The sequence below is a fragment of the Oncorhynchus tshawytscha genome, linkage group LG02, assembly GCF_018296145.1.
Source record: "Oncorhynchus tshawytscha isolate Ot180627B linkage group LG02, Otsh_v2.0, whole genome shotgun sequence".
Lineage (NCBI taxonomy): Eukaryota > Metazoa > Chordata > Actinopteri > Salmoniformes > Salmonidae > Oncorhynchus > Oncorhynchus tshawytscha.
The window spans coordinates 18,899,185-18,926,622 of record NC_056430.1 but is presented as its reverse complement, the minus strand read 5'-3'; the positions used below and the strand labels follow the sequence as shown (position 1 = coordinate 18,926,622).

The window sequence follows — 27,438 nt, the reverse complement described above, 5'->3', positions numbered from 1 at the left end:
ATCCTCATTGTGACCATAATCTCCTTTCATCCCTCTAGGTTGCACAGCAATCTGCTGCTGATAGACAGAGTGATGCCTTTTCCTCTCGTTGGCCCAAAGAATATGTTCCCCTAATTTGGTCATAATGTTTGTCTGACTCTCTGCATCTCCCTTTCAGTTGTGGTCACTGCAAAGTCCTGCAGCTACTGCACTCAACAAGAGACTCCTTTGGCTTTAAAGCTAATGACAGTCAGACAGCTTGAGGAGCGTCCTCTCTAATCAATGTGCAATTGGATTGACACAGTTGAGACTATACTCCATCTTTAGATCCTTTCACAGCCAATGGGAGAGAATGGAGGATATTTGGCCTTATCTGCTATTGCATGAAACAGAGAACATTGTTTTTACTTTGTAGTTTATCTTTGGTAGTCACAGAACAAGATTTTAGAAACATCAACAACTAAAAACAAAAGTTACAAATAAAAAAAGAAATAATAATAAATAAAAAATGCAAAGTGGTTGGTTGCAGTCTTTAAAAAGTAATGTTTGTGAGTCTTTGTATGAGCCTGTTTCATATCATAAACCAACACTACAGTAGGATCAAGCCCATTTGTATTCAGCCTCACAGCCCCAGCATCAATCCCATCCACCCTATTGCAGGGTCTACATCACTACTCTGACTTAGTCATTGGGTTCTGCTGATGTTGACCCCAAACAGTACCCAGATCATCAGTTACCTTGTGGTGTGTGGGTTTCTGGGGGCATAACATGTCTGCCAATACTGGAATGAAGCAATGATCAGGTCTTATTGCCAGTTTTTGGGATTATCCCTAAATTAAGAACATGAATATTTCATCTGATGTGTGTAATTATTAATAATCACAAACAAATTTGAGAGCCAACTGGTCATGCATATGGTAAAAAAAAATAACTTTGATATCTTCAAGCAAGGCCAAACAATCCTTCCATGACTGAAATTACACTGTGGAAAACTATACATGTTTGAACTACAATGAGAGTTGTGTTCAGGAATCACAATTAGTTGGTCTAAAATATTATCTTTGTAATACACACCTGACATTTGATTTTCTTTCTTAAACTGGGAGCTTGCGAATGATCAGAAATTTGGTTGCAGCTAACGCACTGCCCTGAAGGGCTGTTTTAAAATATAATTGAATGAGGATAAATCATAACCTGCATGATTTCTCTGTCATTCATTCCCATCTTAAATGAAACTTCATTGATGCGTGGAGAGAGCCTTCATTATGAGTAGTGCATTGTGGATGGACTTGATGAGCTTGGGGGGATGCGATGAGGATGGACTTGATGAGCTTGATGAGCTTGGGGGATGCGATGAGGATGGACTTGATGAGCTTGGGGGATGCTTGGGGGATGATGGATGGACTTGATGAGCTTGGGGGATGCGATGAGGATGGACTTGATGAGCTTGGGGGATGCGATGAGGATGGACTTGATGAGCTTGGACTTGATGAGGGGGATGCGATGAGGATGGACTTGATGAGCTTGGGGGATGCGATGAGGATGGACTACATGTTAGAGGGGTGGCATTCTGAAGCATGTGGAACAAATGACAGAAAAATACTACATGGTATTTGACATTCTGCTTCATGTAAAAAAAAAAGAGAGGAAACAACAAGAAAGGAAATCCTAAACATCCATCATTAAGTGCTGACCATACAGAATCTCCACAGCATGGGCATGAGGTCTGATCAGTTACAGAAATGAAATGCAACAACAACAAACAATGGAAAATACATATTTTAAACCCCTCACCCTCAAAACACACCAAAAAACATCCCTCCCACCCTAGATGGAAGCAAACCAATGAAATTTTGAAGGCAGTGACCATGAACAAAATCTACACACACACACACACACACACACACACACACACACACACACACACACACACACACACACACACACACACACACACACACACACACACACACACACACACACACACACACACACACACACACACACACACACACACAGAGCGTAAATTAAACGTCATTCAATATCTCTTGAGTTTATGGGCATGTGTGTGTGTGTGTGTGTGTGTTTGTGTGTGTGTGAGAGAGAGAACCCCTCTGCAGTCCATGCTCAGTGTGGTTGAGTGGGCTGTATGCAATCCATACTGGCTGCACAGTGCAGGTCCAAGTTCATACTGGCTGCACAGTGCAAGTCCAAGTCCATCCTGGATTTGAAGCCAGCATGCTGACCAAGAAGTCATCCCCAGTACCAAACATGTCCATCCAACGCATGTAGAGTAGAAATTACTTTTTTCTTTTTTTCGTTCACTTAAACCAAAAAGTAGATATAAATCAAAAATACTCCCAAGTGGGACGTATTCTCTTTCTTGTGTTTTTCACTATGTATTTAATGGCACTAAAAGTCAATTGGAAACATTTGATAGCTGTCATCAGAGGACTGAGACTGCAGTCTTGTATCTGTATTATCTGTGACGTTGTGGCGTCTCACAGATGACTAAGGTTAGTTCTGCCTCTGGGAGGGGCCCCTGGGGGCCCGACCTTACAGCATGTCATCGTGGCCCTGGTCGTCATCGTAATCTCTGTGGTGATCGAAATCTGGACTGTGGTTGGCCGTCGTCACCAGGGAGAGGGGGCCTTCGTGGTCCTCCGGGTCCAGCGGTTCCTCTTTAATGTGATGCCTGCATGGAAACAGAACACAAACAGACAGTGGATGTTCCAGTTTATCTTTAGTTAGTTAATCCCTAGTTGAACCTTTCATTCCCTCCTCAAAAGAGAATCACAGACATGTATTGATTCAGATTTAAAAGAGAAAGGAGGAACAAAAACAAACAAGTGGCTCGAATGAATCTCTGAGATGGGCCTCTCTTGGCTGGTGTTGATAACTTCACCTTCTTTTAAGGTATTCCAATCCCGGGAAACCTGCAGGCTTTATTTTCATAGCAGCCGACAACAGGGTATTCACTTAGAACTGATAAATGAGGAAGATTAACAATGTGCGACGGGGAGAGAGGAGAATGGACTCTGCGGAGGGAGAGAGTGGGCTGTTGTCAGCTTCCTGGTGGCGGTAGATCAGTGACAGCGAGCGCTGTGTGTTCCTCTTCCTACTCGTTAACATGCACAACCTGCGAGGCGGGTCTCCAGAGGACGACCCCGAGCCGGCTTCTATCATTAATCAACTTCAAGCAAACACAGCGACCAGACACCGCTATACATGCTTTAAACTCCAAAATTAATGCATATTTTCACCAAGTGTCAATAATGGAAGAAAAGCGCTGGCAGGAAGGCGCGAGAGCAGAGCAGAAAGGCGAGCTCAACACAACACTGTGATAAGAAAGAGAGCCCTTAAGAGAATAATAACGCTGTCAGTTGTAAACAAGGCAAAACATGAACCCAGCCCACTGCCTGGGCAAAGGGGGCTCTACGAGATCTGCCAAATTTCTCATTACAGAAACACCGCAGGAATAAAGCGCACGGGAAGGAGGCCCGACTAGTGCAGAGAGGAGGGAAAAAATGAAAACATTATGAAAAGCTGCAGGATATTTCCCATTCTAACCTGTAGTGCCAACCCCGTGCTGTACGGCGTCAGTAGGAGACGCTGAGCCCATTTTGAACAGCGACCAGGGACAAGCATGTTCTCTGTCCCCCCAGACTCATCTCATTTATTTATGCACAAATGTCTTATGTGATATGCAAATATTTTGATGGAGACATTTCTATGCCAATGAGCTGACACATTTAGTGTAGGTGTGATTATAAAACAGGTGAAAAAGTAAAGTTAGCTTTTCTATTGGTTTCAGATCAAAGTAACTTCACAAGTCACATCGCCTCAGGTCTCAATCCCTGGCTGCAGGGCAAACATGAAATTGTTATTATTATGCTATTGAACTGCATGCTGACTCCACACTCTGCTAATTAGCTGGCTGGGTCTGGATACCTGATTATAGTCAGCCTGTAAAAGAGAAAAGCCCTGGTTTCTTCTCTGTAGTAAAAGTCTAACTCTGTCTAAAACCATGCAGGGCTTTGAGCTAGACAGCTGGTAAACACATGTAAGGCCTGGACCACTCCATAGCCAGTAGTTGTCTGTAAGCCAGGTGAAGACCTGTGAGACGTTGGGTCTATGAGCTAGGTTTGGTTTGTATGGGATGAGGATGTAGTGATTCTGTAGCTTGTGTGAGGTGTGTCTCTTGGAGAATGGAGAGGAGAGAGGGAGCTGGCTTTAGAGCAATAGAGGTGCTAGCAAGTAAACCTGAACTTTTGTTTGAAGGCGTGCTGCTTCATAGAAGATAGAAGAAATGGTGCTTTGCACGAATGCACTGAAGTTTTACGCTCTGATGCATTTTGTTCTTATATAAAGTTTATCCACATACAGTCATTGTGAAAATAGCTCAGTATATGGGTTTTATCAGCCTCAAGATAAAGAGAGGGAGAGAGATGAGGCAGCCTTTGGGCCAGCACACCCATCCTGTCTCTGCCTTTCCTGTTCCAGAGCAATGCCCAAAGCTATGTTCACAGTGATTAGGGATGGCACTTTCCTCCATTTCGCCACAAGCTCATTACTGCACCTTTCTGTTTTCAGGCACAATTTCCCTCTAGCTGAGATATTTCACAGGGCCATCCCTAAATCTAGCAGAGCTGCACATCGGTGGTCTGTCCCACATCTGGAAATTATGCTGCCTGCCCCATATTATTTTAGGCTTAGAACATAGAAGACAGTGCTATACAACAAGTGAATAGGGAACTGCGGTTTCCAGGCAGACCACAGTTTTCCTACATGGCAACCTTGGACTATTTCTTCTAGACTGATTATGATTTTTTCTTTTTTTTTCTTTCGACGACCGAGAGGGTTTTGAATGTGTTCTAACTCATGTTTCAGTGTAGAGGAGACAACAGCTCTTTCACTTTGTGTTCTGGCATTTTGTAAATATATTTTTTTTAATTGGAGGGGTGATTATGGCGGGACTCAGCCGACAGTAGGACAATTTTTAAAACCGTAATAAAGGAGAGTTATAAACTTTGTGTTGAAATAACAAGAGGGGTCCAGTCTTTTCTTCCCGGCCTGCCTGGCTTTGGAGTTTCCTTTTTCAGGGAAGGCTACAGCCATAGTCACGGTTCTGACCTTCCATTCAACCGCTCCAATGTCATCCTTATTTTATTTAGCATTGTTTCATGTTCCTTAAATATGTCATTTACATGTAACATCCAATTTTAAGGCATTTTTGGAGATATTAAAATGCTAGATCAAAAAATGTGTTTGGGCATCCCGAGTGGCGCAGCGGTCTAAGGTACTGTATCGCAGTACTAGAGGTGTCACTAAAGACCCGGGTTTAATCCCGGGCTGTATCACAACCAGCCGTGATTGGGAGTTCCATAGGAAGGCAAGGGTTTGACCGAGGAGGTTTTACGAAGCTCATCGCGCTCTAGCGTCTCCTTGTGGCGAGCCGGTTGCCTGCAGGCTGACCCCAGTCGTCAGTTGAACTGTGTTTCCTCAGACACATTGGTGCGGCTGGCTTCCGGGTTAAGCGGGCGGGAGACTTTTTCGAACATTCTGTTAAAAATCGCGCAACAATTCAGCGCCCTGCTACTCAGGCCAGGAATATAGTATATGCATATGATTAGTATGTGTGGATAGAAAACACTCTGACTTTTCTAAAACTGGTTAAATCACGGCTGTGACTATAACAGAGCGTCTGTTTCATCGAAAAGCGCAGGAAAATCTGATCACTGAAAATGGAAAAAATATCCATGCGCCACTTCCAGGAATTGTTAAAGGTGAACCGGATTAAATGAGGCCGAGGTTGCAGTACCTACAGCTTCCACAGGATGTCTAGAGTCTCATTTGCTTCGGATTTAATTCTTGGTCGAACCGACCCAAGGGAACCGATTCCCTCCGGTCTCCGGCAGGATGTTTTGGTTGAGATTTCTCCGGACATTTTTTCCAGACGGACACCTATAGAATTTACATCGCCTCCTGATGAATTTTATCGCTTATTAACGTGTACTAATACCTAAAGTTGCATTACAAAAGTATTTCGAAGTGTTTTGTGAAAGTTTATCGTCGACTTTTTTAATTAAAAAAAATTACGTTACGTTATGAAACGCTATTTTTTCCGTTTATCACACAGTCTTCATAGATCGATATCTAGGCTATATATGGACCGATTTAATCGAAAAAAAGACCCAATAGTGATTATGGGACATCTAGGAGTGCCAACAAAGAAGATGGTCAAAGGTAATGAATGTTTTATATTTTATTGTGCGGTTTGTGTAGCGCCGACTATGCTAATTATTTTGTTTACATCCCCTGCGGGTCTTTTGGGGTGTTACATGCTATCAGATAATAGCTTCTCATGCTTTCGCCGAAAAGCATTTTAAAAATCTGACTTGTTGCCTGGATTCACAACGAGTGTAGCTTTAATTCAATACCCTGCATGTGTATTTTAATGAACGTTTGCGTTTTAACTAATACTATTAGCGTTTAGCGTAGCGCATTTGCATTTCCAGAGCTCTAGATGGGACGCCTGCGTGCCAGGTAGGAGCAAGAGAAGCATGGTTTGATGGGTCATGTTTCGGAGGACGCATGACTCGACCTTCACCTCCCGAGCCTGTTGGGGAGTTGCAGCGATGAGACAAGATCGAAATTGTGGAGTAAAAGGGGGTAATTAAAAAAAAATAAAAAATGTTTGATCAAATCCATTCTGTTTGGGATCTATTTGAATCAGTGACCAGCTGAAACTCTTTCCTTCCCTTCAGTCTTAAACAGATACTGTAAATAGAAAGTAAGGAGCCACTCACATAGCTGGCAAGGGAGACCGTCCTGGGCTGCTGTCACTGCCGTTGCTGTTTCCATGGTCCATCGCTCCAATCATCTCCTCTCGGATGGCATTCGCCAGCGAGTTGAGGGTAGGACTTCCAATGGAAGCAGTAGTGTATAGAGGTATATTGTTTTCTGCCATTGAAGCCTAAAAAGCATGCACAGTGTTAAAACAGTGAAACGGAAGAGAACTGTCAGCACATTTCAGCTTCCCTTCATCCCACCAGCACTACATCCAAAAACAAGTAAGAGTGACCAGGAGTCGGAGGTGGAGACAGTGTTATGTTTATTATTTCCTACCTTTCTTTCCCCTCACAGTGAAAGGGTACAAGGTAAATAGAGCTTGATACTGAGACAGTATTCATATTTACCTGGAAGGCTGCAGAGAGAGCCGGACCATAGCCCAAGCTGGTCTGGATGTTCTTCACTAAGGCTGGACTTCTGCAGACAACAACTTTAGTTTAGAAAATGCTCGTAGTTAATTTAATAAAATGCTGGTAATTTTATCACACAATGAAAACGCACTGACTCATTTAAATTCATTGTTTTCATTGTAAGGAAGACAAGACAAGTTGATGGAAGCAGTTTTTGTAAAAGCATGATGTAAAAAGGAAGAGCTAAACACAGCGGCATGATGGGAACACAGAGGCAGAGCATGCAGGTAGTGGGGGGAGGAGCTGGGGATCAAGAGGCGGGGTGGGCCAGGCAGACGTTCTTACTGTACTAGGAGCTCATCAAAGTTCTCATCAGCTGTGTATTTCTGAGGCCGGCCTCGCTGTATATGGCGGCCGCATTTAAACTCCTCATCATCAACAGTCCAAAAGGACCCAAACTCGTCCTCTACTCTCACAAAGCACTTATGCTGGGAAAGGTTGGTGCGGATGGTACCCTGGGTGGGAGACAAGCAGCAGGGCAGCCAGATGCATATGCAGTGACCACAACACAACAGCACAGAGGACAGACAGACAGATAGACACAGGGACAGACAGAGGGACAAGGGAGGAAAGGGTAAGGATCAAAATGAAAATGAAAACGAAAACAAGTACAAGCCAATGTGGGTGATGATGCGACACCAGGGTCAGAGTACTGAAAGCATGGGGGATGCTGCACACCAAAGCAAGCAGGGACTTTGGGGGGCATCGTGGCACACAGACAATGAGATGGAGCAGCCTCTTCCTATAGATCCACAACCAGCCAGACACGAGAGTCGGCCAGAGATAGCAGACCTACCCAGTGATCTTTTGTGGCCTTCTCTTTTGGAACTCTAGTTCATCCACTGTCCACACAGCCCCTTTAACGTTTTCTACTCGCACAAAACATTTGTGAAGACTAAGATTATGCCGGACTGCATTCTGCAGTTGGTTTAAAAAAAGAAGGGAGAGAAAAACTCTATCAACACACGAAAACGTCTAATCATTAACATTTCATTTCAGAGAAGAAACATTTAGACAGGCACATACATGGTAGAACCTTGTACATTTTTTCAAGTATCAGTGATCTATCGGCAGTAAAGTTTCAAACAAGAAAAAGATTGTGGAAATATTTTCCAGTTACTATGGCAATACAGTTTCATTTCATCAACATCCTTTAAAGATATTATTCACAGAGCCTTAAGTTATGATGAGCCATTTGAGAAGAGTCACCAAGACCTTGATAACAAAAACCCAGACTGAACAAAGACCTTGATCAAATAAACCAGGCTTGTTAGTTTCAGTTATGACTTTACCTACAATTTAACAATAAGGAAAAAGACACATTTCCAAAAGCTTTAGCTGTCGGCTTACATTATAAGCTTTTTCATGAGACCATTGAGTATGAAGGTTACCTTTTTTAAATGAACCAATCACTGACACATGAGATTAGAACTCTGTAAATGTATTGGCCCCTTGTCATCTGAGTACCTTAGTGTGTTTGTGTGTGTGTGTGCACGCCAATATGCAGGAGTGTGTCACAGTGTAGGATTTTTGTTTATAACTCAAATGTGCCCCTATGGTCGGGCTGTCAGCGGCAGGGGAAACAGGCAGTTAGAGAGCTGAGGGAGGACAGTGAGCCGTGGAGAGGGGCTAGGGGGTCTCACTCACAGCTGCACTGTGGATACGCTACACTACAGGCCCTCCCTGCCTTATGAGGGTAGCCTTCAATGCTTCATCACTCTCTTTTCTCTTACTCCTTCTCTCCTCCTCCTTTTTGTCTGCCCTCTCTCTTTCTCTGGGGTTTGTCTGCCTGTGTGTGTGTGGCCCAGTGGAAAAGAAATAAGGTGTTCTCAGTTTAAATTCTGTGGGAGGGTCTCGGCCAGGAGTCCCTGGCAGCACATTGGTGTGTTAAACCGATGCCACCCACCGCCAAAAACATCTCCAAATATTAGCTGGGGATTTTTTACAAGAATGAACGTTTTCCCTCATGATTTGTCTGCAAGGCAACGGACAGTGTTTGTGTTAGGAGTGGCTCTATTTAGATATAATAAATGTGGCAAGGTTATGAATTGGATACAGGCTCATTCATTGCATTTAAACTTGATATATTTCACTATCATTTACACTGAACAAAAATATAAAGACAACATGTAAATTGTTGGTCCCATGTTTCATGAGCTGAAATAAAAGAATCCCTGAAACTTTCCATATGCTCAAAAAGCTTATTTCTCTCAATGTTTCTTTATATCCCTGTTAGTGAGCATTTCTTCTTTGCCAAGATAATCCATCTACCTGACAGGTGTGGCATATCAAGAAGCTGATTAAACAGTATTATCATTACACAAATGTACCTTGTGCTGGGGTCAATAAAAGACCACTATAAAATGTGCAGTTTTGTCGCAAAACACAATGCCACAGATGTCTCAAGTTTTAAGGGAGCATGCAATTGGCATGCTGACTGCAGGAGTGTGCACCAGAGCTGTTTCCAGTTAATTTCTCTCATATACTGCCCCCAACGTCATTTGAGAGAATTAGGCAGTACGTCCAACCGGCCTCACAACTGCAGACCACGTGCAACCACGTCAGCCCAGAACCTCCACACCCGGCTTCTTCACCTTTGGGATCGTCTGAGGAGTATTTCTGTCTGTAATAAATCCATTTTGTGGGGACAAACTCATTCTGATTGGCTGGGCCTGGCTCCCCAGTAGGTGGGCCTGCCTGCCAAGTGGGTGGGCCTATGCCTCCCCATGACCTGTTGCAGCCCTGCCCAGTCATGTGAAATCCATAGATTAGGCCCTAATTAATTTATTTCAATTGACTGATTTCTTTAGATTAACTGTAACTCAGTAAAATCTTTGAAATTGTTGCATCTTGCATTTATATTTTTGTTCTGTGTACAAAAAACAAGATAGCTTATGCATTGTAAATGTCCACAGAACGACATTATACAGACACAGGCCCTTTAGCTCTTAGATGGCTAACATTTGTTTCTGTTTGCTTCAAGAAAGGAAAAACAGCAGAACATTGCTTTGTTTTGTGAATATTGATTTCCTTATACGAACTGTAACTCAGTAAAATATTTGAAATAGTTGCACAATGCATTTATGTTTTTGTTCAGTATAATTCCACAAGATCAACACAACAATCCCTGCCCTTTATATTAGTCTAAGGTGAAGACTGATTTTACCTTCCATGTTGCGGCATTGCGCCTGAAATATGCAAACATTCGTGTGAACCAGTTGTAAATTTCATTTAGTGTTAGCTGCTTTTCCGGGGATTCAAGGATACCCTGGAAAAGACCAAGAGACAGAAACAACATTTAACATTTTGTTCCCTCTGAAAAACAAACATTATTCACAAGTGGCATGCAGGTTGTCTGTGCTCTCCTGAAAGAACACAGACAACATGGTCTGTCTGTGTGATTTTGTGCACAATCTGTACCCTCTTGCTTTGTTTATGGAACACTGTCTGGTTCCCATTCAAATTTCGCAATTTGAATATATTTCTTTTGTCAGTGTAAATGGAGGGAAGCGAAAACATTTCTCAGGCAGATTACAGGCCAGCAATTACGCCAGGCTCAGATTAATTCCTGAGATCACAGATTACTGCGAGCCGGCCGATAATTGACTGGCCATCTTAGAACAGGTTCAGGTTCATCCCTACTGTTGTGTGAAATGAATTTCATAATCACATTCACTGTAATGCTTAATCAAAAGTAATTGTTATATATGGCTGTCCCGAGCGCATTCTTCCACTCATTTGCAGATGGTTAATCTTCCGCTGCACGTCTAAATTGTATTTGAAATTTAACAAGGAGGCATAGAGAAAAAAATAAGCAGTTTGTGTCTTGGCCGAATATTTATCTGCTGCGTGCCCTGTTAACGACGGAAGCCACTGAAGCAGATTAAAGGCCCTATTCCTTTAAGTGACAGATTAAATGCATTACAAGTTACCAGCCCAGAGCAGATCGGAGCCTGCCGAGCAGAGGATCCTTACCTGGCGTATTAACGAGGCATACGTGAAGGGAGGTCTGACTTCAGCATTCATGTAGAACTCTTTGTTCTGGACAATATCTGTACAAGGGTAGCAACCACAACATACAGACGGACATAGACAAAAGCCATAGTTAGTAGCTAGTATAGACACAACATTTCCATTTGCAGTCTGATAGATTTGAAATTGTATGTGTGTCTGTGTGTGTGTGTGTGTGTGTGTGTGTGTGTGTGTGTGGGGGGGGCTATATTGGTCCAGTACCTGGGGAGATTGGCATGTTGTACTTATCAGAGTAACGTCGGCGCATGGGGCCCACACTGTGGTGGATGCTGTTGGGGGTGATGACGGAGTGGGCCTGGGACAGGGGCGTCAGGGGGGCCGTGGGGGTGGTGGGGGTCTGGGGCAGGCTCAGGGGGGGTGAGGCCTCATGGGGGGCTGTCTTGGACAGGGTGACGCTGGACACCAGGTTGAGCTGGGAGAGAGAGTAAACAAAACACAACACAGACAGACAGGCAGGAGCTTGTTAATTATCCAGTGTCTCAAGCCTCATTGGCTAGGCTGATCACAGCTTTAATTATGAGCCACCCTGAGGATGATCCGTGAACGTTTGCTAAACGTCCTGTTCATTCTCTCTCCACCTCCTTCTCCATCCTTCACTTCTTTCACCTCCTCCTCATGGATCTCTCTCCTCTCCTCCTCCTTCCATAACGGCTCAGCTTCCTGCTCTCTGTTTGCCTCCCTTTGTTTGATCTGCTGGCAGATCACACCCACACACTTCAACCAACCCCCTCCCCTCCCCGGGGATGGGCGACTGGCAAGGGTGAGGGGAGATGGGCGGCACTAACAGCCCTGACAAATGACAGTGAGATTCTCACCTCCCGCTGAGCAACCACTAATAAGCCACGTAGAGGAAGCAGACAATCTGGGCTAATTACAAGCTGAAATTGTATTGTAAGGACTCTAATTAGGAGATGCTTATGGAGGTGATGTGATGATTAAATGCTGTATCTAAATGACCCCATCATCAGGTCTAGGCTGGCTGGCGCAAAATGGCTCCGGAATATTTTGTAGAAGGGGGAGAGAGAGGGTTTGCTGTTCTTTCGAGGGGTGGGGTGTGAAAAGGGAGTGGGGAGAGATATTAGTAATAATGTCTACAAGGTAAACTAATTAAGCCAAGTGCTCCAAAGGTATACCATGGCTTCCAGCAGCTGTGGCTGCTTCCAAACACTGCCTCCACAGTGGAGCAGCAGTCAAGTGGAAAATTCTAGCCTGACCCTTTGCTCCAGTTATTAATTTGCAAGAATACTAATGACACATATACATATTCCCACAAAATTGTTATAATTGCTAATTTGCCCGAAGGAGGCCAGTTTCCAAATTAAACACCACTTCAGTCTGCGAGGAAAGAGGGGAGGAAAAAACAGAGAGAGAGAGAGAGGGCAGGATGCGTCACCTCTTTGACAATCATTTGCGGACTTTGCTAACAAATTAATGAAAAGTCGAAGCTGTCAATTGCTTTGGAGGTATCAGATGTCAAATTTTTGCTGATAATGGTTGTGGGTGCCTGCAGATGCAAGGAAGGCGGGGGGCTTGAAGGTGAAAGAGAACAGACAGTGTTTAACATCTCACCCCCATCACATGGAGCCTACATGGCCACCCAATTACCACAACCCTATTAGCAGTCATTACCATTGAGATGGCCCCGTATGATAGACAGGTATATAATAAAGAAATCTGGGGCTAGCTGCATGGCTGGCACCACTGCTTAATTCATCATTGACATGGCATTGACTTAACCAGGTTACGGCTAGTGTGATTTTTTAAATGAAATGTATTTTTTGTATTTGTATTCATTTGCATTTCACTTGCTAAAACAAAGGAATTGTGTCTGTTTTTTCTGCATCAATAGAGATATGCATGCATTTAATGTTAATTTACAATTCTGAGGCCGAAATATGCCTGTTGACAGAGTTCTTCACAAATACATGAGGGATCTGAATTTGATCACCCTGTTATAGGATAATTTTCCTGAAATGCAGGGAATGTCAAAATTCTAGTGTATTTAAAAAAGCCTCAGAAGTATGTAATTTCCACTTTCAAATTTCAGACTTAATCAACCCCTGAAAAAATGTCCATTAACACATAACTGTATACTGTAGATTCACTACTGTAAATTCACTACTGTACAAGTGGTGTTACTCTAAATCAAGACCCAAATAAATCACATGTGGGTTTATTGTTTTCTGACAATACTATCAATAGGCTGGGCGTCTGACTTATTTTCCTGTTGACTAGCAGTCTTTGTTTCATGTTTCATCCATATTCCCCAGCCATAAACAGTGAGTGGCCCTCAACAATAGGCCAGACAGCCTGGTAATAGCATGGCCTTTGTTTCCCTCACCATTTGGGCTCACTCCAGTGCAGAGACAAAATGAGACTTCACACAGAAATTAATTAAATGGTAATGGGTGATCTAATTATACTGGCTTTGATTCGCCAAGCTGCTAAAGAAAAAATAAACAAAAATTCCCTCCTTAATTTTAATTATGTACTGTGAAAAGGTCAGATTTCTGACAAGAATGCTTAGTGACACCAACTACAGACACACAATCCCACAACCACACAATCACAACTACTAACACATATGCATCGCACACACAAAACACGCACACACACACAGTTTATGCGCTGCATTCTGTCTTGAATTTTTTTACAATCAAGCTCAAAGGAATAAACACAATCCTATTCAGTTGACACTGTGTATGTACAGTATATGCTTGCTGTGTATTTAATCTAGGCTAACTATTAATTAGACCATTTATGTAGGAGAGTGTACTGTATGACGTGTGCTGTAGATACACTACATGATCAGATGTTTGTGGACACCTGCTAGTTGGACATCTCATTCCAAAATCATGGGCATTAATATGGAGTTGGTCCCCCCTTTGCTGCTATAACAGCCTCCACTCTTCTGGAAAGGCTTTCCACTAGATGATGGAACATCTAGCCTCCATTCAGCCACAAGAGCATTAGTGAGGTCGGGCACTGATGTTTGGCGAATAGGCCCGGCTTGCACAGAATTGTCTAGAATGTCAATGTATGCTGTAGCATTAAGATTTCCCTTCACTGGAACTAAGGGGTCTTTGCCCAATCCATGAAAAATAGCCCCAGGCCATTATTCCTCCTCCACCAAACTCTACAGTTGGCACTATGCATTTGGGCAAGTAGTGTTCTCCTGGCATCTGCCAAACCCAGATTTGTCCATTGGACTGACAGATGGTGAAGCATTATTCATCACTCCAGAGAACGCGTTTCCACTGCTCCAGAGTCCAATGGCGGCGAGCTTTACACCACTCCAGCCGACGCATGGCATTGCGCATGGTGATCTTAAGCTTGTGTGAGGCTGCTCGGCCATGGAAACCCATTTCATGAAGCTCCCGACAAACATATATCGTGCTGACGTTGCTTCCAGAGGCAGTTTGGAACTAGGCAGTGAGAATTGCAGCCAGGGACAGACAATTTTTATGCTTCAGCACTTGGTCCCGTTCTGTGAGCTTGTGTGGCCTACCACTTCGTGGCTGAGCCGTTGTCGAGACATTTCCACTTCACAATAACAGCACTTACAGCAGCTCAAACAGGGCAGGAATTTGACGAACTGACTTGTTGGAAAGGTGGCATCCTATGACGGTGCCACATTGAAAGTCACTGAGCTCTTCAGTATGGCCATTCTACTGCATGGCTGTGTGCTTGAGTTTATATACCTGTCAGCAACGTGTGTGGCTGAAAGAGCCAACTCCACTCATTTGAAAGGGTCTCCACATAATTTTGTACATATAGTGTATGTGCTCCTAATTAATCAATGGAAACTGGTATTGTTTCTAAGATCCACGATTCCCATTATTTTTGCTGATGATAACAACTTAATTTTATCACACAAGAATTCGATTCACTAATCAATGAAGCCAACTCAGGTATGGCCAAGTTTTCTAAATGTGTACTGTAAAACATAACTTACCAGAATGCTAACAAAATGCTAACAAGTATTAAGGAATTGTCATAGCGGAAGCTAGGTAAATGCTAACGCGCGCATACATTTAAGACAGACAACCCAGCTCATAAAGTTATGCAAGTATCTAACAAAATGCTAACGAGCGCATTGCGAACATTTTGTACAGTTTCTGACCTAAACTATACAAGTAAATAGCTAGCTAGCTACTAATTTAGCAAACCAAATGCACAACTGCAGAGCATTTAGCATATTTTTGCCAGTTAACTTAATAGTTATAAGATATCTAGCTGGCAAACATTTAGTTGTGAATTCCATACTGTAATTAGTTCACCTGGCACATGCTGCATGACAGTGAGTGACTCACAAGGCTCTGGTCTCTGGTCTCTGTGTGCTTGTAAACAAACACCATGTGACACGTGACTGGGAACTACTGTAAAGTACATATTCATTTGACAGATGAAATGAAGAAAGCAACCTATTACACAAGTTGACTGCAGGTATTTACTTAAAAAGTAAAACTTTTTTTTTTTTAAACATCCAAGAAAAAGTTAACGGTATTGACAGTATTGAAAAACCATCCTGTGGCTTTTTCCAAATACCCCAGTATAATGTACACCGCCCAAGCCAAAATCTACCTAAACCTTTCAATGGATTCTTCCAGGTTAATTCCCAAACCCATGCATACAACACAAGACACAACGATAACCTTCACTCTCCCCACTGCAACACCTCACATAGTCAATTCTCTGGCTGATACAGATGTTCCATACTCTAGAATTCCTCTCTTCACATTGTCAAAACATCATCATTCCTCAATAACTTAAAGCATAGACTAGAGGTCAGCCTGAAGAACCAAACTATCCAGTAGTTTCCTCCATGTAGCCTAACTCTCATACACACACGCACACACACATATATTTAAAAATTTATTTTCTTGTATACTGTCACGCCCTGGCCATAGAGAGGCTTTTATTCTCTATTTTGGGTAGGCCAGGGTGTGACTAGGGTGGACATTCTAGTTTCTTTATTTCTATGTTTTCTGTTTCTATGTTTTGGCCAGGTATGGTTCTCAATCAGGGACAGCTGTCTATCGTTGTCTCTGATTGGGAATCATACTTAGGCAGCCTTTTTTTCCTTTGTAGTTTGTGGGTAGTTGTCTTTGTTAGTGGCACGATAGCCCTAGTAAGCCTCACGTTTCTTGTTGTGTTGGTGACATTTACATAAATAAAGGAAAATGTACGCTTACCACTCTGCACCTTGGTGCAGGTCATTTCCACGATGACGTCCGTGACATCTACTTAATATATCATGTACATTTATAATTAGTATGCTCTGTTGAACTGATTGAACAAACTTTTTTTTGGACTTATATTGTACAGTTGAAGTCGGAGGTTTACATACACCTTAGCCAAATACATTTAAACTCAGTTTTTCACAATTCCTGACATTTAATCCTAGTAAAAATTCCCTGTCTTAGGTCAGTTAGGTTCACCACTTTGTTTTCGGAATGTGAAATGTCAGAATAATAGTAGGGAGAATGATTTACATTTCTTTCATCACATTCCCAGTGGGTCAGAAGTTACACTCAATTAGTATTTGGTAGCATTGCCTTTAAATTGTTTAACTTGGGTTAAATGTTTTTGGTAGCCTTCCACAAGCTTCCCACAAGGAATTGGGTGAATTTTGGCCCATTCCTCCTGACAGAGCTGGTGTAACTGAGTCAGGTTTGTAGGCCTCCTTGCTCGCACACGCTTTTTCAGTTCTGCCCACACATTTTCTATGGGATTGAGGTCAGGATTTTGTGATAGTCTTGGAGTATTGGAGTGGCTATGTTGTCCTTAAGCCATTTTGCCACAACTTTGGAAGTATGCTTTGGGTCATTGTCCATTTGGAAGACCCATTTGCGACCAAGCTTTAACTTCCTGACTGATGTCTTGAGATGTTGCTTCAATATATCCACATAATTTTCCTACTTCATGATGCCATCTATTTTATGAAGTGCACCAGTCCCTCCTGCAGCAATGCACCCCCACAACATGATGCTGCCACCCCCATGCTTAACAGGTTGGGGTGGTGTTCTTTGGCCTGCAGGCCTCCCCATTTTCCCTCCAAACATAACGATGGTCATTATGGCCAAACAGTTCTATTAACATCAGACCCGAGGACATTTCTCCAAAAAGTACGATCTTTGTCCCCATGTGCAGATGCAAACCGTAGTCTGGCTTTTTATGGTGGTTTTGGAGCAGTGGCTTCTTCCTTGCTGAGCGGCAATTCAAGATATGTCGATATAGGACTCGTTTTACTGTGGATATAGATACTTTTGCACCTGTTTCCTCCGGCATCTTCACAAGGTCATTTGCTGTTGTTCTGGGATTGATTTGCACTTTTTGCACCATAATGAGTTCATCTCTAGGAAACAAAACATGTCTCTTTCCTGATCGGTATGACGGCTGCGTGGTCCCACGGTGTTTATACTTTCGTACTATTGTTTGTAGAGATGAGCGTGGTACCTTCAGGCATTTGGAAATTGCTCCCAAGGATGAACCAGACTTGTGGAGGTCTACAATTTTTTTCTGAGGTCTTGGCTAATTTCTTTTGATTTTCCCATGATGTCAAGCAAAGAGGCTCTGAGTTTGAAGCTAGGCCTTGAAATACATCCACAGGTACACATATAATTGACTCAAATTATATCAATTAGCCTATCAGAAGCTTCTAAAGCCATGACATCATTTTCGGGAAGTTTCCAAGCTGTTTGAAGGCACAGTCAACTTAGTGTATGTACAATTCTGACCCACTGGAATTGTGACACAGTGAATTATGAAATAATCTGTCTGTAAACAAATGTTGGAAAAATTACTTGTGTCATGCACAAAGTAAATGTCCTTACCGACTTGCCAAAACTATAGATTGTTAACAAGACATTTGTGGAGTGGTTGAAAAATAAATTTTAATGACTCCAACCTAAGTGTATGTAAACTTCTGACTTCAACTGTATATTGTTTTTATATTTATATTATATTTGTTTTTATCTGTTTTTTACCTGTACTGTTTTGTCTGTCACTTGTTGACTTTGGTGCGAATAAATAAAACCTTATGCTTTACTTTAATTGTTAGGGTGAAGAAAGTAGGCGTTAATTTCTGTTGTAAGCTTTTTCTCCCATCAACACCCACTCCCTGTCTAAAGTCTAAAGCATAGTCTAACTCAGTCTATATTCTAAAGCCTGGTGTAACCCAGTCTATAGTGTAAAGCCTGGTCTAACTCAGTCTATAGTATGAAGCCTGATCTAACTCAGAGGGCATCTCCAGTTATAGTCTAACTGAGAGCTCCAGCTCAGACTCAGGCCTTGACCTGTGGGATTGCCCCAATGATGCAGCCACCGAGCCACGCCATGACTAGACACATTTATCATAGCATATCATTGTAGCTACCAGCATGCACTGCACTGCCACTGGAGAAAAAAGGGTGTAAAAAAAAGCAGTGTCCCCCTGAGCTTTAACACAGAGCCCTGATACAGGGGAGAGGAGAAGTAGAGAAGTCAAGATGCTATCTGCTGCCCTAGCCACTTTTCATATACAAATGTCCCTGTGTCAAGCCCTCGTTCCGAAGCCTAATCTACACAATCCGTGTGTGTGACAGAGGCAAAGCTGCAACAGACAACCTACTGTAACTCTACATCTCCAGGAGCTTTATGTTGCCTGCCTGCCTGCCTACCTACCTGCCCACCCACCTACCTGCCTACCTGCCTGCCTGCCTACCCACCCGCCCGCCTGCCTGCCTGCCCGCCCGCCTGCCTGCCTACCTGCCCGCCCGCCTACGTGGAGCGCCGTACAGAGACTGACTGGAAATAAATGATTGGGGCTTTGGAAGGAACTCGTCAGAGGAGAGGACCTCTGTGTGTGTGTATCTGTGTGTGCCGCTGTGTTCAGCCCCACAGTATTTGCCCTCATGCTTGAGGCACTATGAATGAACTGTCACAATGACTGAACTATGGTAATGGGGTTCCTTCTTAAACAGGACAAAATAGCAGCTATATGTAAGCTGTATGTTAAGTGGTACAGCCTATAAGATAAGGATTGAACAGTAAGTCACATAATGGTATGATGACATATAGAGTAGGGATGGTGTTATGGTCCGATGAATGTGGCAAAATAAGACATTAAACAGCCATCAGAATTGCTCTTAACTTGAGAGACATTGTCTTTCTGAAGCTTATTTGGTGGAATCAACAAACTACTATGTTCACAACAAGATGTTGAGGTGATTTTTCAATTAAAAGAAATGTCTATATTTAAAAAAGATATATAAATATATATACAGTACCAGTCAAAAGTTTGGACACATCTACTCATTCAAGGGTTTTTCTTTATTTGTACTATTTTCTACATTGTAAAATAACTGTGAAGACATCAAAACTATGAAATAACACACATGAAATCATGTAGTAACCAAAAAAGTGTTAGACAAATCCAAATATATTTTATATTTGAGATTCTTCAAAGTAGCCACCCTTTGCCTTGATGACAGCTTTGCACATTCTTGGCATTCTCTCAATGTTTTTCCAACAGTCTTGAAGGAGTTCCCACATATGCTGAGCACTTGTTGGCTGCTTTTCCTCCACTCTGCGGTCCAACTCCTCCCAAACCATCTCAATTGGGTTGAGGTGCAACTGAGGCCTGGACTTTCTGACGGGCCGCCCCCAGGTGGTGAGGGTGGAAAAAACATCTCCACCCCGCTGATCCTCAACACTGGGGCCCCACAAGGGTGCGTTCTCAGCCCTCTCCTGTACTCCCTGTTCACCCATGACTGCGTGGCCATGCACGCCTCCAACTCAATCATCAAGTTTGCAGATGACACTACAGTGGTAGGCTTGATTACGAACAACAACAAGACAGTCTACAGGGACGAGGTGAGGGCCCTCGGAGTGTGGTGTCAGGAAAATAACCTCACACTCAACGCCAACAAAACAAAGGAGATGATGGTGGACTTCAGGAAACAGCACAGGGAGCACCCCCCTATCCACATCGACGGGACAGTAGTGGAGAAGGTAGAAAGTTTTAAGTTCCTCGGCGTTTGAATTTGGTGCCCTGCAATTTCACTGGCTGTTGGCGAGGTGGGACGCTACCGTCCCACATATCCCAGAGACGTTAACAGATAAATGAAGAGATGAGGATATAAATTAATAAATATTTGTGAGACAATTAGACAAATGAGAGAAGAATAATGAAGGAAAACGGGCACGTGACAGAGCTGCTACTCACTGGCTGTGGGGTGGGTTTGGGCTCTGTGGATTTGACGTGGAGATGCGTCATCATGGCTTGCAGACGCTCTTTGTCTTTCGCTAGCTGTAACGAGAAGGAAAAAAATGAAATCCTTTACGAACAAAAATCGAATTCTCTGTAGTACAATCCAACACATGATGTTCTTTCTCACTGTTGGTCAAATATCCAGTAGGAAGTAGTTTTATAATATGCTAGGCTGATGTGACGATAAACCTTTGTGCATTTTGATACTTTAGTCATCATGCACGAGTCTACCGTGCCATGTCTCTTCTTCAAGGTCAAACTACAAATGTTTTGTCTTAATTTGATCACTCTGTTGTCGCAGAGAAATTTCCATTATGAAAAATGTATCAACGCCTACAAAAATGTTGATTAATTAGAATCAATATATTAGTTCACATTTCCTGTTGCTGCAGGATTATTTTCCTGCAGTGAGAAACTGTTCAAATGACCATAGAATATCTGTATACTCTGTGTCCCATTGCAAATAACAAACTCTGGATCTGCCTGCATGTCCTAAAATGTTCTCTCTGTTTTACAGTAGCTGCCAGGTCAGATTATAGAGATATGCTGTGTTAGGAGGAGGACGTGTCTGATAAATTCTCACTCTTTGAGTCGCTCTCAATGACACACAACCAGAGCGGAAATAATGAGTATGACTGGACTGTAGTGTGGTGCAATGCTGAAGGAACTGAACTTGTAACCTCATCGTTCAAGGTTACAATTCTGTTAATCATGAAACGTTGTACCTTAAGTCTACTGTATACAGCACATTTGCTATACATAAACATGCCATTGATTCGAAAGCCTGCTTAGCAACAAAAAAAAAAGACAAAAATAAGTTAGTTAATGGCATGGTTTGTTATCTCTACCTTTCAGTTGTAATAAAACATATGCAAACCTTCCACAGAGACATCTGACTCCAGCCTAGAAGGGACGGTTTTATAGTGACCAGTTAGAGAGTGTTCAAACCCACCTCTCCACAGACCTTTACCAACACACACTAATGGGCCAACAGTGTCCCATCCATTTTTCCATAAGTGCATACTTAATGTACATTATACTTAATGTACATACTGATTGCATATTTCCAGGGTCCGTCTTATGGAAGAAGTGCCTATCAGGCCACTCATACTGATGACTACATTAATATCTCTGATCGCCGTTATTTGTGAGAAATTTTGCATCTTCCTATTCCAATAAACCCAGTCGACAGCCCATCGTTGGCTGCTGCCTGAGCATTTCAATAAGTGTTTTATTGTTGGTGCCAAACAGTTAAAAGTAATAAATATCTATAAAACCCAGTAAAATTCAAAATGTAATTATCTTCTCTACTTAGCCCGGGGGCCCTTCATATATCTTTGCCTGGCTGTCATGCATACATAACACATTTTTAATGACTGGTTACTCACAAATGTACAAAATCATTTCATTCTTCCACCCCCCTCCATGTGTGACCCATGGTTCATTTCTGCGAGACAAGGAGGGGGCAGTAGACAGAGGAAGTGTCAGGAAAGGAGCCACAAATATTTTGGGCGAAAACAAAACTGGAAACAATACCTGCAGTTCCAGCTGCTGTACAACCTGCATTTGTACCCGACACTGGGCTGTGCTCCTGTCGTCCAGGGCGTGCTCATTGTTGAGATGCCTGAGAGAAAAGAGAAAACAAAGATTCTCAGCTCAGTGTGTCTTCACATGGTTTAACTGCAGCCTTTTATACAATTTGACACAAATCCTATCATGCTTTTTATGTGATTACGTGATCTAGTAATTCCTCTGTACGGGTACTGTGGAAATAACGTAGGAATGTCTGGTGTACACACGCACATATAATAATGGGTAAAGACTGTGCAGATCTAGAAGTATAAAACTACCCAAATATTACCAGGATTTGTATAACAATATATGCACAACCTGAAAAGGAATAATCCTTTAAGCAAAGAAGAATGGAATCCATATTTCATGAGGTGGCCATATCTGCTCAAACTTAACTTCATAGATAAGAAAAATGACTTAAGAATTTCAGGTTGGTTTCATTTAGTAAATTATGCAGTGCTTCAGTGTGCACCCTTTCTCTTTAAAGATGGCACCATCCTACTCTGGTCGGCACATTCTCCTTATTTTGGTGTATTTTTCGGTTAATTATGTCATCAAGATTTAGAGATCTCAAATGAAGCCAGAAGGAATGGCAAAGGACAACAAGAAGAAGATAGATGGAATCTGTCAAAAACTTGCATTATGAATATAATTATGCATGATTATTTTATTCTGCAAAGATGTTCTCTTTTTCTGCACGTTTATAACTAATCTAAATAAGTAGCTTGCCCAGCAGCAGACAGGGTTTTTTCCATGATTTATATAAAATGGTAGAGATAAGGTTCACAAGTGAAGGAAATATGATTGGAGGATTTTTATCAGCCTCCGCATGAATTACTGTTTGAAAATGCTTACGCAGGGGCATTTCATTAATCATTTAATCATAATCCGAGCAGGATGTTTGAACTGATTTCACAAATACCCTTTCATTTCACTACTTCATTATGCTCGCTAATGGATCCAATATATTATATATATCATAAATTATATCACATCTTCGGTGACCATATAGGTCACTGTCACTAGGCATGCCTCTACGCGCTCACAGTAGCGCCGGTGGAGGAAGGAATGGTGTGCGACGTGCCTGTCTTCTCAAATGCACTTTTTCTGTCATTTACTGCAAATCAAATGTAGCCAGACCTGACCGGCTGCAGAAGCAGTGACAGGCCGGACTGATATGATGGCTCAATAAATCTAAAGGCCTCCCTGGCAGTTTTGTTGTGGGCTGATTGCTTAACATACAGACAACACATTTGTGCATTAAAAAACACACAGACACACACAAAACAGAGATATGTGAAGGAGGGGAAAATGGATGGCATTCTGCTTGGATGTGAAGGTTTCGCTTCTAGTGGGCTATTTTCAACCTTGGGGAATTAAAATCTTTACGGAAAAATACACTGCTTTTCAGATGGCCGTGTTTTATATATATATATATATTATATATATATATATATATATATATATATATATATATATATGAATTACTGTAATTACTGAATTACTGTATATATATATACACTCAGTATTTCAATTGTATTATTTTGACAAAAAGACAGAAATTAGAAAAGGCATATCTAAGGAAAGTGTAGACGATAACTGCTGAAATCATAGCTGCTGAAATCAATTCTGTTCAATCTCAGCTTTACATTTATCTTAATTAAATAAAAGGCCATTTAATTAAGTAGGTTGGGAATTGAAACTGGTAAACATTTCAGAACGTCTAACTAAAATTTGAAAGAAAAAAAGGAGTAAGTAAAGACATTTCAACTTCAATTTAAACGGCATAGACCACATCTTCAATAAAGGGTGCCCTACGTGATGAGCTTTAGAATTTCTCTGTTCACAGAAACCATGCACCTTGCTTCTTTTCATCCTTTGTTACATTACTTTTTTTTTAAAAATTCTAATGACATGGAGAGCCACAGTGCATAATTAATAGGAAATGAAATATTCAAATGGCTCCTAATGCAGCCATGCGAAGAGCATCTGGATACAGGGAGTTGGCTGGGGATACAGGGAGCTGGCTGGGGATACAGGGAGCTGGCTGGGGATACAGGGAGCTAGTTGGGGATACAGGGAGCTAGCTGGGGATACAGGGAGCTAGTTGGGGATACAGGGAGCTAGTTGGGGATACAGGGAGCTAGCTGGGGATATAGGGAGCTAGCTGGGGATATAGGGAGCTAGCTGGGGATATAGGGAGCTAGCTGGGGATATAGGGAGCTAGCTGGGGATATAAGGAGCTAGTTGGGGATACAGGGAGCTAGCTGGGTATACAGGGAGCTAGTTGGGGATATAGGGAGCTAGCTGGGGATACAGGGAGCTAGTTGGTGACACAGGGAGCTAGCTGGGGATACAGGGAGCTAGCTGGGGATACAGTGAGCTAGTTGAGGATACAGGGAGCTAGCTGGGGATACAGGGAGCTAGCTGGGGACACAGAGCTAGCTGGGGATACAGGGAGCTAGCTGGGGATACAGGGAGCTAGTTGAGGATACAGGGAGCTAGCTGGGGATACAGGGAGCTAGTTGGGGATACAGTTGAGGAGCTAGCTGGGGATACAGGGAGCTAGTTGGGGACACAGGGAGCTAGCTGGGGATACAGGGAGCTAGCTGGGGATACAGTGAGCTAGTTGAGGATACAGGGAGCTAGCTGGGGATACAGGGAGCTAGTTGGGGACACAGGGAGCTAGTTGGGGACACAGGGAGCTAGCTGGGGATACAGTGAGCTAGTTGAGGATACAGGGAGCTAGCTGGGGATACAGGGAGCTAGTTGGGGACACAGGGAGCTAGCTGGGGATACAGGGAGCTAGCTGGGGATACAGTGAGCTAGTTGAGGAAACAGGGAATTGCCATCGAGAGAGACTATGAATGTTGGCATGTGTCACTTTCTATACTTTAAATTAAACAGATTTTAAAAGCTTTCTGGCAATATGACAGCCCCTAATGTAAATTGACACAATAAAACAAGTTAAATAGATATTCCTTAAAGTCAGCTTTTTACATATCATTTAGGCAGCTTTCCTTTTTTATTGGTTTTAATTAGATATACTGGACCCACTACTTTGGACCAGCCCGATGCCACATGTCCATATAGTTGACCATTGTGTAAATTAGAATGTCTATTTTCATAGTTTTTTATAAAAACTATTTGCACATCAGTTAAAACCAAATTTTTTAAATATGAAATATTCAATAATATTTTTCTATGATTTTTAAGAAACTATTTTTTGGACACGTGTTGAGAAATATGAAAAATAACATTTTCTACAAAAGAAGTAATATCCACCAAATAGCCTATTATTTCTTAAGCAATTGTCAGAGAGTGTTGCGGTATGAGTCAGTTAGTTTTATGAGTGCCAGAGAGAGGCAGAGGGTGCAGCACTAGAGGGCAGTGCAGTGTTTCACTAGCTGTGACCTTTGAATGGTCACTGAAGAGGGGTTCTTGACCGTCACCAATATCTGCTGTGACTCGACCCCACCCCACACAGCACTGGATTGAAAACAGGAATAGGATTTGACCCTTTTTATTTATCAATATAGTGCATGTAGGTATGTTATCTTTAAAATGCATAATAAATACACACACTTCAGTCCCGTGTAAGTTGTTACTGCTGGCATGCCGAGCTGAAATCTGGTTGACGTTAGAGTCCTCCTCACCTTTCCGACTCTCCAATACTCAGTGTTCTGCTGTCTCTTATACACACTGTCTCTACTGTCTCCTCCGGTTCACTTCCACCATATCTATCCACCCCAATAATCTTTTATTAAGGTGTTATTAGCATATGCCTGATTTATTGTTTGGAGACGTGGAGTAAACATCCGTCTCTGGGTTTCTTGTGGAAGTGGTTAAGGGTTTGAGACTTAACACCTTGGTGAGCTGCTCATTCTCTTGCCCGCTGTTAAACAAAGGCAGCTTTGTGGTGAATCTTCCAATGTTTTCTTAACATGTTCCAAGCAGTTTGGGCAGGCAACTAAAGTAAACAAGATGTTGCCATGATAACCACAGTTGTAAAAACATAGCAGAGTGACTTAGATACTTTTTTTCTAAAGGTGAGCTTTACCTGGTGGACAGATTGTAATTACTCTCCCTTCTATAAACAAAGGGTGAGGCAATGTCAGAATACAATGCATAGTGATTGATTGAAGGGGACACTCACAAAACTGAAATGTTGAGGGAGAGAAAAGAGATCTGTTTTTCTAATTTGTAATGAACAACTTGGTGAAATGTGTTATAAACAAAGTTTTTAAAAAACGACTCAAACTTTCTGTGATTTCTCTCTGTAAACTGAAATCCAAGGTAGCTCACATTATTATCATCAAAAATTATTTCAAACGTGTTTTGTGGTGCTGCAAACATTTTAGGGCACTTTTTAAAACCACCTTCTCTCGAAGTGGCTGGTTGCATATGATGAAATGAGAAGTTAAACACAGAGTAGGAAGAGCAGAACTGTAAGTACCGTAAAGCTTCCACCGATCTCCTGTGTGTTTGTGAGGGACCTCTGTGTGCTGTGACTGCTAGGCCCAGGATAATGGGATTGTGTCATATCTTGTTTAAAGTGCTACTAATCCGGGGAAACAGACAACCATTGATCTGCTGCCACAGCACAGATGTTTTCATCGTCTGTCTCTGTAGCCATGGTGGTGTTATGTGTTGTATTACCCATAGAACATTGCACACAAGGTTACTTAGTAAACCAGGGTTAGGCCTATACAGGGGATGATACAGTACAACGAAGGCCCAGTTCAAAGTGGATATGAATTAGGAGAAGAAGCCAAAACCCTGAGACTGGTTCAGTTTGAGAGGGTCCAGTGGGCATGGTATTGCTTGAGTTTTTTGATGAGTAGAACTATTGAATCTGACTGAGTACAAGACGTGAAAATAAGTTACTTCTGGTGCTGTTATTAAGGGATGAAATAGAGATACAGCTAGTTAGGCAGTTGAGAGACAAAACGAGATTCAGAGCAAGAGAAAGACAGCAGGAGAGAAGAAGAGAACAGCAAACAGAACGAGAGAGAAAGAAAGCAAGGGAAAGACAGAAAGAGCTGAGTGAGGAAAGCAAAAGCACAAATCCCTGTCCAGTGACAAGGACAAACATGCGGAGCTCCCTGAGTGTTGGCTGCCACAGATAAACATTCTCCCGTTGTTTGTTTGGGAAAAATGGCCAGAATCACCATGGGGACTGCACTTATCACAGGAATTAGAGGCCCCTGCAGGGCCCAGTGGAGACCACACCCCATCACTATCATAGAGGAACAACAACACACCTAGCATCTCCACACACACACACACACTACACTACACACACACTACACACACACACACACACACACACACACACAC

General features: G+C 42.4%; 1 protein-coding gene across 7 annotated transcripts in view; it reads right to left on the bottom strand.

Annotated features, from left to right (window-relative positions):
• Window positions 1-2,064: 2,064 nt before the first annotated feature.
• The window catches only part of LOC112220232 (forkhead box protein P1-B), a 234,303-nt gene continuing 208,929 nt past the window's right edge, over window positions 2,065-27,438 (bottom strand). For 6 of the 7 annotated variants that reach the window (XM_024381993.2, XM_024382007.2, XM_042331558.1 and 3 more), the window contains 9 exons: window positions 22,063-22,150; window positions 20,482-20,565; window positions 11,475-11,685; window positions 11,217-11,293; window positions 10,408-10,509; window positions 8,038-8,159; window positions 7,179-7,248; window positions 6,789-6,955; window positions 2,065-2,674 (listed from right to left, as the gene is read on the bottom strand). In XM_024381993.2, the coding sequence (XP_024237761.2) occupies window positions 2,536-2,674; window positions 6,789-6,955; window positions 7,179-7,248; window positions 8,038-8,159; window positions 10,408-10,509; window positions 11,217-11,293; window positions 11,475-11,685; window positions 20,482-20,565; window positions 22,063-22,150 (1,060 nt within the window). In that variant the 3' untranslated portion in view covers window positions 2,065-2,535. The remainder of the gene's footprint in view (window positions 2,675-6,788; window positions 6,956-7,178; window positions 7,249-8,037; window positions 8,160-10,407; window positions 10,510-11,216; window positions 11,294-11,474; window positions 11,686-20,481; window positions 20,566-22,062; window positions 22,151-27,438) is intronic. The other variant, XM_024382000.2, reaches the window with a different exon arrangement.